Source organism: Lutra lutra, chromosome 10, assembly GCF_902655055.1.
Source record: "Lutra lutra chromosome 10, mLutLut1.2, whole genome shotgun sequence".
Classification (NCBI taxonomy): Eukaryota; Metazoa; Chordata; class Mammalia; order Carnivora; family Mustelidae; genus Lutra; species Lutra lutra.
Window position 1 is genome coordinate 20,407,215 of NC_062287.1, and position 15,525 is coordinate 20,422,739.

General features: G+C 54.6%; 1 protein-coding gene across 2 annotated transcripts; it reads right to left on the reverse strand.

Annotated features, from left to right (window-relative positions):
* Nucleotides 1–989: 989 nt before the first annotated feature.
* On the reverse strand, nt 990–14,927 carry ROBO4 (roundabout guidance receptor 4). Of its 2 annotated transcripts, none has more exons than XM_047692968.1 (18): nt 14,770–14,927; nt 14,085–14,414; nt 13,698–13,855; nt 13,391–13,511; nt 13,008–13,135; nt 12,679–12,907; nt 12,309–12,421; nt 11,437–11,605; nt 11,066–11,248; nt 10,911–10,953; nt 8,347–8,483; nt 7,964–8,227; nt 4,444–4,551; nt 4,116–4,254; nt 3,736–3,981; nt 3,220–3,578; nt 1,807–2,013; nt 990–1,669 (listed from the first exon to the last, which is right to left on the reverse strand). In XM_047692968.1, the coding sequence occupies exons 1-18, from the start codon at nt 14,837–14,839 to the stop codon at nt 1,659–1,661; spliced, it is 3,015 nt and encodes a 1,004-aa protein (XP_047548924.1). In that variant the 5' UTR covers nt 14,840–14,927; the 3' UTR covers nt 990–1,658. The 2 variants fall into 2 exon arrangements, with proteins under 2 accessions (XP_047548924.1, XP_047548925.1); XM_047692969.1 differs by having other exon boundaries at nt 12,679–12,902; nt 13,003–13,135.
* Between the last annotated feature and the right edge of the window lie 598 nt (nt 14,928–15,525).

A 15,525-nucleotide genomic window follows, 5' to 3' on the forward strand; every position in this document is an offset into this window, starting at 1 on the left:
TGGTCTCCTGAGCTTTTGTTTCCTTCTAACTTCTTCACCCCCAGGCTCAGTAACTGCCCTGGCCTCTCAGAGGACGGCCACTTGCCCCCGCCCCTACCCCAAGCCCAGGCTCTGACCTCTCCTGCCCCTGTGACCTAAGCGTGCACAAATCCCTTTTTCTCCGTTGGTCTGGAGAACAGGGTTGGAATGTTTTCCAAAGGAATTTTACCAGGAAGCTGAAAGAAAAACAAAATCCAAAAAAGGAAAAGCAAATCGAGAGGAACGGATATGTATCCAGAGCACGGATTTGTCATCCCGAGACTGAGACACCCCAGCCCAGGCTGGCCTGGGGAAGTAGTTCCGGCAGCGCCGTGTCCCCCAGGCCCTGCCTCACTTGGCCTGTGAGTTCGGAGTGGTCTCCGGTTAGAGCTGCTTAAGTCTGGGGGTCTAACACCCCCTTTCAGGGCCTGCTTCCTGATTGACCCTCCCTAAGTGCATCCTCCTGTGGCCCCTGGTCTTGCTCAGGAGCACTGTCCCCCCAAAACTTGTGTGTTCTGCCCCTGCCTTTCCCACCCCATTAGAAGGACAGACCCCCATCTGCCCTTCCAGAACCTTCTGTGGCTCCGGCCCTGGCAGTCTGGCTCCATTGCTCTGTTCTATTGTTTCGTCTGAAGGTTGTTCACTAGATAGCCATTACAGGTGGTTCTACCTACTTCGTCTATTTTAAGAAACCCTCTGGTCTTAACCATCTGGGACTGGTCTCTGGGGAGGGGGGCTGGGACCACTGAAAGAAGGAGTTGTCTTCCCAGGACAAGTTGCAAAGACCAGCAGACCAGGGGAATCCAAAGGATGCGTGTAATTCTTCCCTCAATCACAGAACAGAACTAAATGTCTCTCCCTGAGGGCCAGTGAACCCCTGATCCCATTCAAACTCAGAATTCTTCCCATAGCTCCTGGTACCCTCCCCAAAATGGCGCTCTGAGGAATGAGCTCACCTCACTCAAGTCATGACAGTTTTATGGTATCAATTTCTTAAGCTCATTAAGTACAAAGTACTTAAGTACTCATTAAGTACAAAGAAGGGGTTTGTCCCCCATTTTCCCACCTCCCTTCTTCCAGCTCCCTCCCTGGACCCATGCTGGCCCTTCTGCCTTGGTAGCTAGGAAGGGCCTTACCCCTCCGGTGCTGGTCGGTAGGTCCTCCTTCCTTCTTCTACCAGGTGTGGCTGGGGGAGAGGTGAGCCTGTCCCCGTGGGAATGAATGGACCCTTCCTGAGAGGGGTGGCTCTGTACAGCTCCTTTCCCTCCTGCCTGTCCCACAAGCTGCTGCTGTCCTCTGGGAAGACCTCTGGCTCCCCTACCTCCCATGGTCCAAGTGGGTGGGGAGTTTGGGGGATAAGGCCGCTTCTCAGGCCAGAAGACCTGGTTGTGGGATGGACGGAAGGAGGAGAAAGCAAGGGCGAGGAGTCAGGCCTCGATGACCTTTGGCTCCTTGAGGGCTCTGGGTCTACTTTGTGCTTATTTTGTTTTGCTTTCATCTGTTTTCACAATCCCCGAAGGAGAAGAACTCTCCAGGAGGCCGGGCAAGGTGGTCCCCCAGCTGCAGAGACCCACAGGCCAAGAATGACACTCCACGGCAGGGGGTGGTTTGATTTTCTTCTTGGTGGTCTTGGGCACACTTCATGAGGAGTCTGTGGGGGAAGTCCAAGGAGAGTGAAGTTACCCGGCTGCTCCCTCTCTCCTGCCCAATGGCCTGGGCTCCCTCCTGGCCCCTCCCTAGAATCCCTCAGTCAAGGTCACCCCACCAGATCAGGAGACAGACACTTACTGGCAGCCTTGGGCTCAGGACAGCCAAGCTGACTTCTTCGGGAAGAGATCCGAGAGTCGGGGGGCCAAGGAGGCAGCCCTCTTCCCAGCTGCTGGCTGCAGTGGTTCTCCATGTCCTCTAGCCAGTCTGACCTCCACTCCCACAGCGGCAGGGAAAGGGTGGAGGTCAGGAAGAGGTCATCCCGGGGGGAGGGAGGTGAGGAGGCATCTGTCAGGGAGGGTAGATTTATTTGGAGAAGGCTAGCCTTCACTCTGAGGGACCAGGTTAGGGCAGAAGGCTTAGGGCCTGCTTAAGGCATACTCTCAACCCAAAACATAATTTAGCCCCAACTCAGCCCATTATTTCTGGGGGCCATTGGGTCCGTTGGTTTCTTTAGAGAGAATAGTTCGAGCTGTTTCCTCCTAGCCCAGCTCTGGCCTTCTATCCATACTCTCACCTTTCATCCCCCACCTCCCACCCCAGGCATCTCTCTTTTCTTTCTGTCCTGGATAATCCTTGCTTTCCCATTTACCACAAGCCTGGTTGTTTTTCCTGGAGGCAAAGGGCAGAGTTAGGGTTCATAAGATGGGGATAGGGGGTCTGACAGAGTACATGAGGAAGAGGGGACGCCTGGGTGGCTCAATCCGTTAAGCATCTGCCTTCGGCTCAGGTCTTGATCCCAAGGTCCTGGGATTAGACCCTGCATTGGGCTCTCTCCTCAGAGAGGAGCCTGCTTCTCCCTCTGCCTGCCACTCCCCCTGCTTGTGTTCTCTCTCTCTCTTTTTTTTTTAAAAAAAAAAAAAAAGGGAAAGGGCACAGGGAGCACTGAGCTACTGTCTGTTGACATGGAGATAATGGTCCCACTCTGCTCGATAGGCAGAAGGGTGAGGTTCTCCTCACCTCAGTCACAGACAGGGCAAGAGGAAGGGTTTGTAAGCATAGCAGGAGGTAAGAGAGAAAACAGAACTTCCTATAGTGAGGAGGATCTAAAACAGTAGGTTTGAGTGAATAGAAAAGGTGGGAGCAATCTTTCCCAGAGACCAGCATCTGGGTTAGGAGGAGGAATCTGGAGGGAGGGCAAGGGGCCACGCAATTGGCTGCTTCTGGGCTTTAGCCTTGATCATTTTGTCCTTGTTCTGTGGGTGACCTTGGGCAAGTTAAAAAACCTGTTTAGTTTATAGTTCCCTCATTTGGAAAAGAAAGATAAAGAATATTCCTTATTCTTCATAGAGTTGTTAATATTGAATGTATATAAAGCACTTATCATGGGGCCGGGGACATAGTAATCATTCAATAAAAGCTTGCTGTTTTAAGGATAACCACAAAGACAATGTTAGGAAGCCTTGCCTCTTGGGGAAAAGGCTGGATTCTTCCAGGAGCTGTGTCTGTTCCAAGGGGTGGAGGTGAGAAGTGAGGCAGGGTGATCTCACATACCCGTGAAGACGCAGTCTGCCTCCCTGGGCTCCAGACCAAAGCCAAAGCTATCCACGGCCATTGCCAGGGCCCGGGCGAAGTGGGCATCAGCAAGGAAGGAGCCATCTGAGGAGCTGACCAGGCTGGCTCTGGCGCTGGGGGCGTTGTCCTCGGAGGCGGAGCCCCAGCCATTGGCCAAGGAGCCCTCGCTGGGGGTGGGGGTGGAGCAGGGCCGGGGCGGGCACAGCAAGCCCCTCGCTTCGGACCCCACGCCTCCTCCAGCCCTGCCCACGTCTGCTAGCTCCGAGGCCGTAGGGATGCTGATGTAGCCATAGGTGACAGGGGGGGAAGGAGCCCTGGGCACAGGAGAGACACTATTCCTGGAAAAGACACAAAACGGAGACAGGACCAAGGTTGGGGTGGGCAGGCTGGCATCAGGGAAGCATTCCTGGCGAGAGAGGGCGGGGCCGGGGAGAGAGAAACATACTCCTGTCCCAGCTTATCCCCTAGTCCTTTGGTCTCCCTCAGGCAACTCACCTGGGGGTCTCCTCGCCCTCACTGAGCTCCAGGCACAGGGCCACCTCCTCAGGAGTCAGCACACTGTCTTGATCCTCCCCCAGGGATGACAGTGAAGAGCTGGACAGACGACTGGACTCTGGGCTGGGACCAGACAGGGAAGAGGCCTGGGGGCTGGAGGGGCTGGGGGGGCTGGAAGGGATCAGGACTGGGAGGGGGGCTGCTGGCAGTGGGAGGGAGGAAGGCGCTTGGGGCTCTGCAGAGTGCCTGATTGGGGTAAGAGAATGATGGGTGGTTAGTGCAGCCCCAGTCCATCCTCCCCCAACCCCCATCAGAGATCAGCAAACACCCCTGGCATGCCTAGTCCCCCAGCCCTGCTTCCTGACCCCATGCCCTCTTACTGCATCTGCTGACTCTGAGCAGGGGCTCCATGAGAAGTGAGGGGTGCTGGGGGGAGAGGCCGTGAAGCCAGCTCATTGGAGGAGCTGAGGAGCTGCGGTCCTAGGGCCCTCCAGGCCACCAGAGCCTGGGGCACATCTCCTGGGAAACAATGGCCTGGGGGTGAGTCTGGAAGAACCCCCATCAGCCCCAGACACCCCCCACCCCAGCTTCCTGTCCCCACACCCCACCTCTCCAGGCTCCTCAGGGGCCAGAACAGCCACCTGCCGGGGCTGCGGGCCCCTACACCCTGCCTCACCCTCTCATTTCCCTTTTCAGGCCTCTTCTCACCTGGGCTTTGGGAAAGGTTCTTGGAGCCTCTATTCCCCAGCTCCCAGGCCCAGAGCTCCAGAGGGCGGCCGGCCCGGAGAGGCGGGGAGCTGTTGGCTTGCTGCAGCTCTGCAAAGGCAAGAGACAGTGGGTGGGGGGGCAAGCCAGCGTGGGCCTTTCAGACTCCAACCACAGGCTCTATCTTCAGCCCAACATTCAGCTAAGCTTTAGAGTCCCTGAACCCAGAGAAAAGAGGGAAGAACCTCCCTCCATCCTCTCCACCCTCATCCAGGCAGCTATGATAAGGGAGGAAGGTAGCACTAGGCTTGGAGTCAGAAGACCTGCACTCAGAGCCCAGTTCAGTTCCATAGCTGCTGTGTGACCTCAGGGACATCCATTAACTTCTCTGAGCTTTGGTTTCATTTGGGAACACTCGGTCAAATAATTTTGCCAATTTTAATTTATTTATAAAAACAGATCGGGAATTTCTGGTGCCTAAAAGATACTTCAACCATTGTATTTTCCTTAGGGTATACATTCCAATCTTCCTGATCTCTATACCCTCACATTGCTACTTCTCTCAGGAATTTTGGCCCTGTGAAGACAAATATCCCTTCTTTTCTTGGAGAGAATCTGTTAATTTCCATCTCTCACAATACAAATATCTTGCATGGTTCTGGACCCTGCCCTGAGAAACCCGAGTATATCTCACTTGGGAAGAAGTGTTGGATTGTCAAGTTCAGCCGAGTGGGTGAGACAAACCTGCACATGCCCGCTGTAACAGGAAAGAGTCAGCCGAGAAGAAGAGGACCTCTAGAATAGGAAGATGTGTTGGTCTCACCCGGGGAGGCAAAGCCCTGCCCATAGATATTTGGTAATATTTGTTGAAAGAATGAGCAAATGGATGGATAATATCAGAGATGAAGATGTCAACACAAGGTGAGAAGAATCACAAGATGGTGGCTACCATCTGGCTCACATGGCCGCTTAAGAGATAGGGCTCTGAGTGAACCGTGACGGTGGAGAAGCTGAGGTAACTGAAGAAACAGACCCAGCTGTGTGCAGTGACCGAAGAGCATGCTTCTTGGTCAGGCCAAACCAGAATAGAACCGGGAGGGTAATCGAGGGAAGAGATTTCCCCAAGACCAGAAACCAGGAAAATAGCAAGTGAAGGGAAAAAGAAGCAGCCTTCAGATTAGCGTCACATGATCAGAAACTCAGTTAGGAAAGGGGTTCCTTCCTTGGCAAAACCAAAGACCAGGCAGGATCCTCGAGGCAGAGTTGTCTAGTCGGTCCGATCTCAAAGATTTGGAGGTCACCATGGGCAGATTCAGAGCAGGACGAGATCAAGGCTATGGCATTCACCAAGACTATCTGGGTCCTGGGAATCCATGTATAGTGGCCAGACCTTCTGAGCCACTGGGATGAAAACCTACACAATGGCTAGACTTCCTCCATCAAAATTTCCTTTTGTTCCTAGGCTGCTTTGTTTTTTTAATTTATTTCCTTTATTTGTTGTGTGACCTAGGGAGTCCTGGAGGCCAACTTCAGGTGCTCCAACTCTGCTCTCAACAGCTTTGTCTCGTCTGGTTCTGGCTTCCTGAGTAAGCTCAGAAAAGGGGACACGTGTTGGTTGGTTGGTGTGGACAAGGAAGAGGAAAGGCCAGTCCTAGAAAAGGCCACCTTTGTCCCAGCCTGTTCTATTTCCTCTAAAGGATTCCCATCACAAAAGCCTTCCACCACGCTTGCAATCACTTAGATTTTAGTTTTCAGTGTTATTTGAGCCAAGTGTGCGATAAAAATGTTATCAAGATGAGGTCAGATCTCATTGGGCATACCTGAATGGCGATAAATATTTGTTTGAATTCATTCAGTGTTTAGGATATCTAATGTATGTATCTGGCAGAGTGGAACTAAGAACCAGATATAATGGATGAAACATGAGAGAGTGCAGTTGTGGTAGAGAAAAAAGCCCAACTAAGGTCAAATAATACGAAAAAAGGAATAAGGATGTCAAGGGGAATAGCAGGGCACTGAGAAAGCTTGCCAGTGTCAGAAGACAAAGAATCCTTAGTCGTTTGGACTCAGGGACAGCAATAGAGCCAACTCCATAGCTCTGGACAAGACCATGGCATGGTCTTGTTGCTGCTGGGGTCCCGGGAACTGGAGGTGGGCCACTGAGTGTCCCCATTGCAGGAGAGCTGCTGTGGTTGACCAGTGGGGCTGGGGTGAGGAGACACAGGCTGGAGTGGGGACCAAAGCCTCATCCCAGAATTGGAACCTGTCTTAAGAATTGCCTGTAGAAAACTACTCACTTCCCCCCACCCCCACCCCAGTAGTATTAATGTTCTAGAATGTGCTATACGTCATATCCAAGTCAGTATAGTTCTCCATGGGAAGGCGGGTTTTTAAAGGGGACTTTTTCAACCCCTTTTTAGCGGCTATTTCATTACCACCTAGAATTTCTAAAGCTATAGTTCTGAGGCAGTGCTGGAAAGAATGCCAACTTTGCTAATATTTAGAGTCATAAAATTCTGGACACTAGACAAGCTCTTAATTACTCTGAATCCATCTTTGTCTTCATGAAAATTGGATTATATCCACTTAAAAAAAAGAATTGGCTGTAGGACATTTGTAAGGCTTACTAATCAGCACAGAAGGCGCACGAAGACAGCAGGTGGAGTGCAGACCAGTGTTCAGCAAGGAGAGAAAATAGTCAGTGTCAGAATAGAATCCCTCAGGGGTGCTCCCAGAGGGTGGCCTTGAGAAGCGGACCACTTTGGCTTCAAATCTGAGTTCGGCAGCTTACTGACTTGTGGGATTTTGAACAAGATACTCATTTCTGATCCTCTTTTCCCATCAGCAAAATTAGAGAAATATTACTTAGCCAAAAGGTTGGAGGGTGTTTTTAAAGGAAATAACAAACACGTGTCACCTAACATATGGTAGTTGCTAAAGAAACAGATCCTGATTCTTTTCTCTCTCTCTCTGGGAAGGCAAAGCTGGTAGGCAGAAGTCAGGAGAGATATCCGGGCAGAAAGGAATTACTCACTCTTCTCTGGGAAGTGAGTTGGGAGTCAGTGTCTGGGGAGGCCCCGGGCACAGTGCACGAGGAGATGAGGTCACTCTACTACTGGTCACATGCTTTCAGGTCCTAATGTTGCTTATATGCTGGTCAGCCGCTCTCCTTAGACTCTGAGCCCTTAGATGGCAACAGCCATCTCTCATGTCCCCACGGCTGGCTTACAGTGGTGCTTATGAAATGTTTGCCAACTTCAAACAAATACCGAAGTCAGCCCACGACTGCTATGGCCAAGCGGAAACAGAGCCCAGCCTAAAGGAAAGCAGAGGCCAGCACAGACTCCCTAAGTGCTCTGGTGATAGTGGGGAGACCCTGTGTCTACCAGGACAGGGGCACTGGAAGCCACGGGTGGGATACAGCCCACATCCAGCTGCGAAGCCCCCAGACCACGTCCCATCACATCCCCACTCTTCCCTCCTGCCGCCTGTTCCAGGCTTTGTCTCGCCTCCCCATCCTTACCCTGCTTCTTTTTGGCCTTCCAAGCCTCTGCGGGGGCCAGAGGCAAGCGGGGGGAAGCGAGGCCCCTGCGGCTGCACAGGCTGTCTGGACTGGGCCAGGGGCTGGAGAGCCGGGCCAGCTGGGGTGGGAGACGCCTGACAGCTGGGGTCTTGGGGCTTGGCCGAGCTGGGGGCCCGGGAGGCAGCTCAGCGATGAGGGAACCATAGAAAGTACTGGTGTCGGGAAGCAGGGGCACGCCAGGGCTGCGGGGATCCCAGGAGATCACTGTGATAGGAACGACGGGAAGAATTATGGTGAGTGCATCCCACCCTGCGAACCCCATGCCTGGCCCTGGGGTCCCCCTGCTCCCCAGCTGGGCCCTGGCCCCCACTGGGCATGCTCACAGGAGCCACGACAGTCTAGTGGGTCCCGGCGGTCCACTCCCAGCCTGCTGCTGAGGCTGCTGCTGCTGCTCAGGTCCCGAGAGCCCGAGGTGGAACGCCAAGTGTCTGCCAGCCAAGGGGAGTCGCTGTGATCCATCCTGGGACAACGGAGGGTGGGGGTGGTGCAGGAGAAATGAGGGGAAGCGAGAACATAATTGGCCAAGACCTCCAGCTCATAGGGGAGCCGGGGTCGGTAGAGCTTTATTCTCCCTGCTCGCTAGCCCTTCACAGACTCCTGAAGATCTCTGACCTGGTGCCCCGAACTTAGTGCTCTTTTCTTATCCTGGGATCGGGGAAGTCCAGGTGACCCAGAACCAGGAGGCAATGAAGAGGGACAGCTATGTGCCCAGACAAAGAGGACACAGATGTGGGGGCAGACAAACCCTCTGTGAAAATCCCCGTCTTCCTCAGCCTAGCTGTGTAGCCCTGGGCAGCGAGGTCTACTAACCTCTCGAAGCCCTGGTTCTTTATCTGTAAAAGGCCACGAAATAAAGCTTTCCATATAAGGCTGATATTGTGAGTTGAAATGAGGAAACGTGAGGTCACTCAGCTAGGAGCAGGAGTTTGCTACATGGATGTTGCCTTTCTCTGTCTAGTCTGGTTCCTTTTGAACTGGGTGCCCTGCTGGCTGCCTGAGTCATCTTTCAAGAATAGGGATCAGAACAGAGCAATTCTCTGCCTAAAACCTTCAGTGGCTCCCGATTTGCCAGGATAGAGCCCAGCTGCCTAGCACGGCTAACAGGGCCCTTGCTGGTCGGGCTTCCAGCTCCCTAACCTTATCCTTTACTCCGACCCCTCATGCACCCTATGTCCCAGCCAGAGCAAATGGCTTATCACAGGGGAACTATGACCATAGCCAGCTAGTCCTTGCTGCTCCTTTTCCCTTCCCCTTCTTACTGGTAGGGTAAACATGGAAACTTCCTCCCATGTTCCCCCATCCTACCCTGCCTCCACATATCTTGTACATGTTCCTGCATTTCTTTTCTTTCTTTTTTTTTTTTTTAAGATTTATTTATTTGAGAGAGAGAGAGAGCAAGAGCAAGAGCAGGGGGAGGGGCAGAGGGAGAGGGAGAAAGAATTTTCAAGCAGACTCCCTGCTGAGTACAGAGCTAGATCCCCAAACCCCAGGGACCATGACTTGAGCTTTAATTAAGAATTGGCTGCTTAACCAACTGAACCATCCGGTCACCCCCATGTGTTTCTGCGTTTCTAATACCGGATTGCATTCCTATAGGCACACGGCTGTCTCTCTGCTTAGAGGGAGAGTTCCTGGTGGGGTGGAGCCTGCGCTAAAGGAATGACGGAACAGAACAATCAGAATGGAATCCCCCTGGGGCACCTGGGTGGCCCAGGCGGTTAAGCTTTCTGCTCAGGTAACCTGAGCTCAGGGTTCTGAGATCGAGCCCCATGTAAGGCTCTGCACTTAGCATAGAGTCTGCTTAAGACTCTCTCTCCCTCTGCCCCTCCTCCTATTTCACTTTATCTCTCAAATAAGTAAGTCTTAAAAAAAAAAAAAAAAAGGAATCGCCCTCAAAGACAAGGGATAAAGTCCCAGGGGATCCAAAGACGGTTCAGTGTAGAGCAGACAAAACCCAGGAAGTAGCTGGAAAACAAAGGCCAGCGAGCACAGAATAACACAGGAATACGGCCCAGTCAGCTTGGAACATTTTTCTGGGCTGAGACACTGACCGCAAAACGGTAGCCCGAGGACTGGACGTGCCTGGCCCAGAGTAGGTGTTTGATAAATTTCTGTTGAAAGATGCAGACTTGGAACGTAAAGCCCTTCAGAGGAAATCCATTGAGATAAAAGAGCAGGAGCAGGTGGGCAGAGAGTTGAAGTGGTTATTTAGTGTAAAACTCAGCCAATAAGACCAAAAAAAAAAAAAAAAGACAAAAAAGGATGTTTTCTTTCTTAGCATCATGTGTTACAGCTGCAGACTTGCTTTGGCAGCCAAAGACCCTGGGAGCAGGTGTACCTGCCAGCGGACCCTGATACTGAGAATCGAGTGAGGAGGGAGACGCAAGACCGTAGAGGCAGAGCGCCCTCTGCTGGAACTGTGGGTGATTACTGTGACCGAGAGATCCCTCAATAGGTAGATGATCTCCTGAATATAAAGGCACTGCGAGGTAGACACTGGGTATACAGAAAAAGTGAGAAATCAGACTGGTCTTCCCGTGCTAGGTATTCCCCATGTAGCAGAACGAGTCAGCAGGAGAGTCTAGCGAGTATTAGTGAGAGGTGGAGGACAAGCGCACTGATTAAGCTTGGGGTGTTACTGAGTGGCCTCGAGCAAAGTCACTCAAGTCAGGAGTCTCGGTTTACTCAACCATCAAGTGGGGTGATAGGAACATAAATGAAAGAGAAATTAATTCTCCCTTGGAGTTCGGGAGAGATTTGGGTAGTAAGGTCCCAAATTGTGGTGGTGGCAGTAGGAGAGATAATATTCTATCCAGTTCTCCATCCCTGCTCCACTGTCCCTTGGCCCCTGCCCCGCCACACCTCCAGCCCCTCCTCCATCTCTCACCTGTGCTTTAGGATGGCGTCCTCACTGGTGTATCTGTACAGACCTGGGAGAGGGTGAATGGAAGGCTAGATCCAGAGTGTCCAGCCCCAGGCCTGAGCTCTAAACCCCTGTATTGTTCAGTCTCGACCTCTTGGGTGTCCACTGCCTCCTCTCACCTGGGCCCAGGTGCACCCCAGCTCGGCGCCGGCGGTGGACACACACGGCGGTGCCCAGCAGCAGCAGCCAGAGCAAAACACCCCCACCAGCAATCACTTCTGGCCGCTTCAAGGTGGCCCGCAGCTGCTCCAGGGTCCAGGGACCATCCCTGAGTTCTTGGGTGGCTCGCTCCATGGTCCGTTCTGTTCGGGGATGTGAGCTCAGTGGGCAGGGCAGGTTGGGTGATGAGAGTGGGGCAGGGGTGGGGTGATGAGAGAGGGGCAGGGGTGGGGTGACAAGGATGGGGCAGGGGTGAGATGAGAGTAAGGGGAGAGGAAGGTGGGAAGGGGGGCTCACAGGGTATGGGTGGGCTTGTGGGCACTGGCCTCACCTAAAAGGAGGCAGACAGGGCTACTGGGGGGCCCTGTCCCGGCGCCGGTGACCGCAGCCACTTGCACGCAGTAGGAACCTGGCTTTCGGGTGGCGATCTCCAGCTGGGTCTGCTCGCCCGCCACTGTCCAGTTGGCTAGGGGCAGTGAAGTGTTGCCCAGGCTCCAGACCTGAGGCACAAGCAAAGGTCAGCACTTATCCCCCTGCTCCATCCCAGGAGCTGAAACCTTCATCTCTGGGCATGTGACCACCCTGCCCTGCTGCTCGCCTGGGGACCTTCCCTGTGCCCCGTACGGCCGTACTTCCTATTCCTCTCTCTGTACAGAGTGAGAGAGACTTCTCTCTAGCCTGACAGAAACAGGACCAAGGCAATCCACTAAAATAGACATCCAGCCGTGGTTCCCAACCTTCACTGTGCTTTAAGGTCCCTGGGAGGGTTTGCTAAAAAGCCAGGTTTCTGGATCCCTGAATTTCTGATTCATGGAGCCTGCCTGGGAAGGACTCAAGGATGTGCGTTTCTAAAGCGTTGTCAGGCGCTGCTGTTTCTGGTCCAAAAACCACGTTCTGAGGCCACTGGCTTAGAAGGTGGGAGTCAGACAAGGCGTGGTTTGATTCCTGTTCTGTTTCCCGCAACTGTGACCTTGGCCTCACTTTCTGTGTCTGGAAAGTGTGGCTAATAACCTGGGATGGACTGTGAGACAAAAATGAGATCAGGTAGGAAAGGGCTTGGCAGGGTCCGGCAAACCCTCGCTCAGTAGCAGTAAGTGTCCCTTGCTTCTCTGCGGGGGGGGGGGGGAGATTTCCAGCGCCCCAAGCAAGGGTGTGAAGGGTGCCAAAGAAGAGGGATGTCCTGGTAGGACCAGAAGGATGTACCTGGTAGCCCCGGATGATGCCATTGTGGTTTTCAGCAGGTGGTGGGACCCAGCTCACAAGGACACTGCTGTTGCCAGGTTTTAAGGTCACCTCCTGGGGAGGGGCACTGGGCACTGGAGTGAGGGAAGAGAGGCTGTAAGGGATGGTGAAGGAGGGGACTCCAGGAAGTAGAGCTGGAACAGGGATGCGGTCACAGACCACACTGATAAGAATGGGAGCTTCCTGCAGCTCAGTTTGCTGGTCACAGCAGAAGGGAGTCAGGGATTAAGACCCACCATCCCCCCAGACTGGAGTGGGACAGTCCAGGGGCCCACAGATAGCAAGGTGCCAGCTAGTATCCTGCTGAGTCCTGTGCGCATCTGTCTCTGACCTTGCTCGGGCAGCCTCAGGAGCAGCACGTTGCTTTCAGGGCCTTGAGCCCGGCCAGAGGATGGTCTCACTTTGAACTCGTAGTCTTGGCCCCAGAGGAGGCCTCCAAGCTCCGCACTCTGCCAGCCGGCCAGTAGGGCCTCTGCCCATGGAGCTCCCGGGCCTCCTGGGGCCGTCTGGACCCTGAACAGGGCTGTGTAGGACTGAGCGGGTGCAGCAGGGCCGCTCACCTGGGAGACAGTCCAGAGGAAGGATGGGGGTCAAGGGGGTTTATGACCAGCTCTTCCTTGAGCTCTGAACAGGCACCCACCCCTAGGTCCTGGGCCTTACCTTCCAGCTGAGCCACACCGCGGGCTCAGGCCTGGTGCTCTTTGCCGGGTCTGGGTTCAGCAAAGTCACATTTTCCAGCTGAATGTGCACAGCCAGCAACTCCAGAGGCTCCTTATAGTTTTGGGGCTCTGTGGGGAGCAGAGGGCTGGTCTGGGGCCTATAGGCCAGAGTGATGAGACTGAGGAGTGAAACATCCCCCAGATGTGGAACAACCAAAATTCCCAGGTTTCCCAGTCTAGAGCACTCCTATTTCTCCTCTAGGATGGGTAATCTCCCTTTAGATGGGGTCCCCATCACTCTGATCCCCATCCCAGGTTGATCTGCACATACCCTCAGCCCAGCCCAAACAAGGCCCTACCTTGAGCTGACCACCCTCGCCTTACCCTGGACAGATACCCTGGCTGCCCGGCTCTCCCGCCGTCCTGCACTGTTGGTGGCCACACACATATAGGTCCCTGCGTCACTCTTCTCTGCTCTTGCCAACTGCAGGGAGCCCCTGGAGACCTGTCAAGGCCAAGTGCTTTGTGGAGTCTTCCATGTGGGGAGGGGCTCTGATGGGGGAGGGCAGCTTAGGCCCCTCCTCAAATGCTGCAGGGCACAGGGGGCAGGGGGTAGGGGCAGGTCACTCCCTCCAGGTGTGCCCCATTCTGCTCAGGACTAGAGAAAGTACAGGAAGGGGGCCACACTCACACTGTGCCGCCCTGGCTGTAGGGTCAGGGGTTTGCCATCCTTCCACCAGGAGACTGTGGGCTCTGGGAGGCCCCGGGGCGGCCCACACTCCAGAACCACCGGCTCACCCACTGTGGCCATTGTATCCTGAGGCTGGGTCTGGAAATCCTCCCGAAGGTCTGCAGGGACGATGGAGGGTCGGCAGGGGGGCCCTGCCTCGGTGCCTCCCACTACACTCGCCCCATTCGGCTTTACCCACATTTTCACTGCCCTGTGTTCACTCTTCAGAGCCCCCCACCTCAGTTCTCCCAGCCCAGGCCTTCCCTCACAGACGAGCCCCCAGGTACCCTCACCTCAGGCCTTGGGCCCCAGGTGTGCCCCGCCCTGCCCCCCCCCCCCAGGCCTTACTAGCCACAGACAGCCGAGCGCCTCGGCTGACCACTGTGCCCAGCCGGTTGCTGGCCTCGCAGGCGTAGACACCCAGGTCTGCAGATAGGGCCTGCTCGTCGTGGGCACGTCCGGAGGCCGGGGGCCGCCGCAGTAGAAGCGTTCCGTCAGGTAGGAGGTGGTGGACGTCTGGGGGGGCCATGCTCAGGGGCTGTCCATTCAGCAGCCAGCGGATGGTGGGAGGCGGCTGGCCTGAGGCTCGGCAGCTCATTTTGGCGGGGCCTGCGCCCTGGAGCAACTGGTCCTGGGGGTGGACTAGGATCTGGGGAGGGGAGTCCTGGGCCATGCCTCCTGCAAGGGAAAGGAGGGGTGGACCCCACTCTGACTACCAACGGGACCCCGCAGATCCCTGAACATCTCCTCTGCCTTCTCTTGTCTGAAGATAACTTCCGATAACAACCTAGCCGGGAGGGGAGAGAGCTAGCACACGGGGCATCCAGGCAGAGCTCTTAATCTCTCTGTCTTTCTGTCTCTGTTTCATACATACATCGTCATCATCACCATCCTTATCACCATCCCATCATCGTCCTCATCTCTGGTCCCCCTACTGCAAAAGGGAAACAAAGGAGCAAGGGGACCTCTTCTCCCCTGGGCCAGGCCTTGGATCAGGGGAGCAGGGGCTAGGAAAGGGGAGGGCCGCACTCACCCGTGACAAGCAGAAGCAGGAGAGGCAGGGGTCCCGGGACCCCAGGGAGGCCTCCTCCTCCAGAGCCCATGGCTGCTCTCGGGCTCCTATCCTTGTCGGAGCAAGTACTTTGTACTGCTGCTCTGAGCTCACAGCGGAGGGAAGGAGGGGCGGGGAGGGGTGGTGGTGGTTGTTTGTGACCGAGACTCTGCCCCAGGAGGGAAGCAGCTTTGAGGAAACTCATGCTTCCTGCCTGGCCCTCCGTGCCTTGGAGAACTGGGAGGAGACCAGCAGAGAGAAACTTGACCCTCTAACCATAACCCCTGACTCCAGCTCTGGCCCTAAGCTTTACCTTGGGGTCGAGTCTGGGATTTCCTAAAGGTGACCTTCACACTGACATAATTCCAAGCACAGCCTTCAGCCTCTATTTAAACCTTGATGCCAACCAATCCTGGTCCCTTGGCTCCAAGCGCTTCCCTTGCCGCTGTGGAATGGAGACCCAGCGGTGGTGTCTCAGGGCACCACAATGAGAAGCTGAGGGTAGGAAAAAAGTGGACCAAGGCAGCTAGGGGGAGGGAGGCAGGAGCATATTGTGGTGCAGTCCACGTCCCCTAGGATGGGGGGGTGGGTAGGGCAAAAGATGGGAAGGCTTTAGGGGCTTCAGAACAAGTTGGGAGGTGCTCACGGTGTGTTCCTACTTGGCTGGGAGACAAAGGAAATAAGCCGTGGGAAACCTTGGGCCAGTTCCTTCAGGCTTGCAACTCATAGGGTTTGTAA

Excerpts from the sequence above, each read along its gene's own strand:
- ROBO4 (XM_047692968.1), bottom strand. The coding sequence starts at position 14,839 with ATGGGCTCTGGAGGAGGAGGCCTCCCTGGGGTCCCGGGACCCCTGCCT. Across the intron at positions 10,954-11,065 it reads TGGGGTGCACCTGGGCCCAG|GTCTGTACAGATACACCAGT; the intron begins GTGAGAGGAGGC and ends ACCCTCTCCCAG. Across the intron at positions 3,982-4,115 it reads GCTCAGAGTCAGCAGATGCA|GCACTCTGCAGAGCCCCAAG; the intron begins GTAAGAGGGCAT and ends TACCCCAATCAG.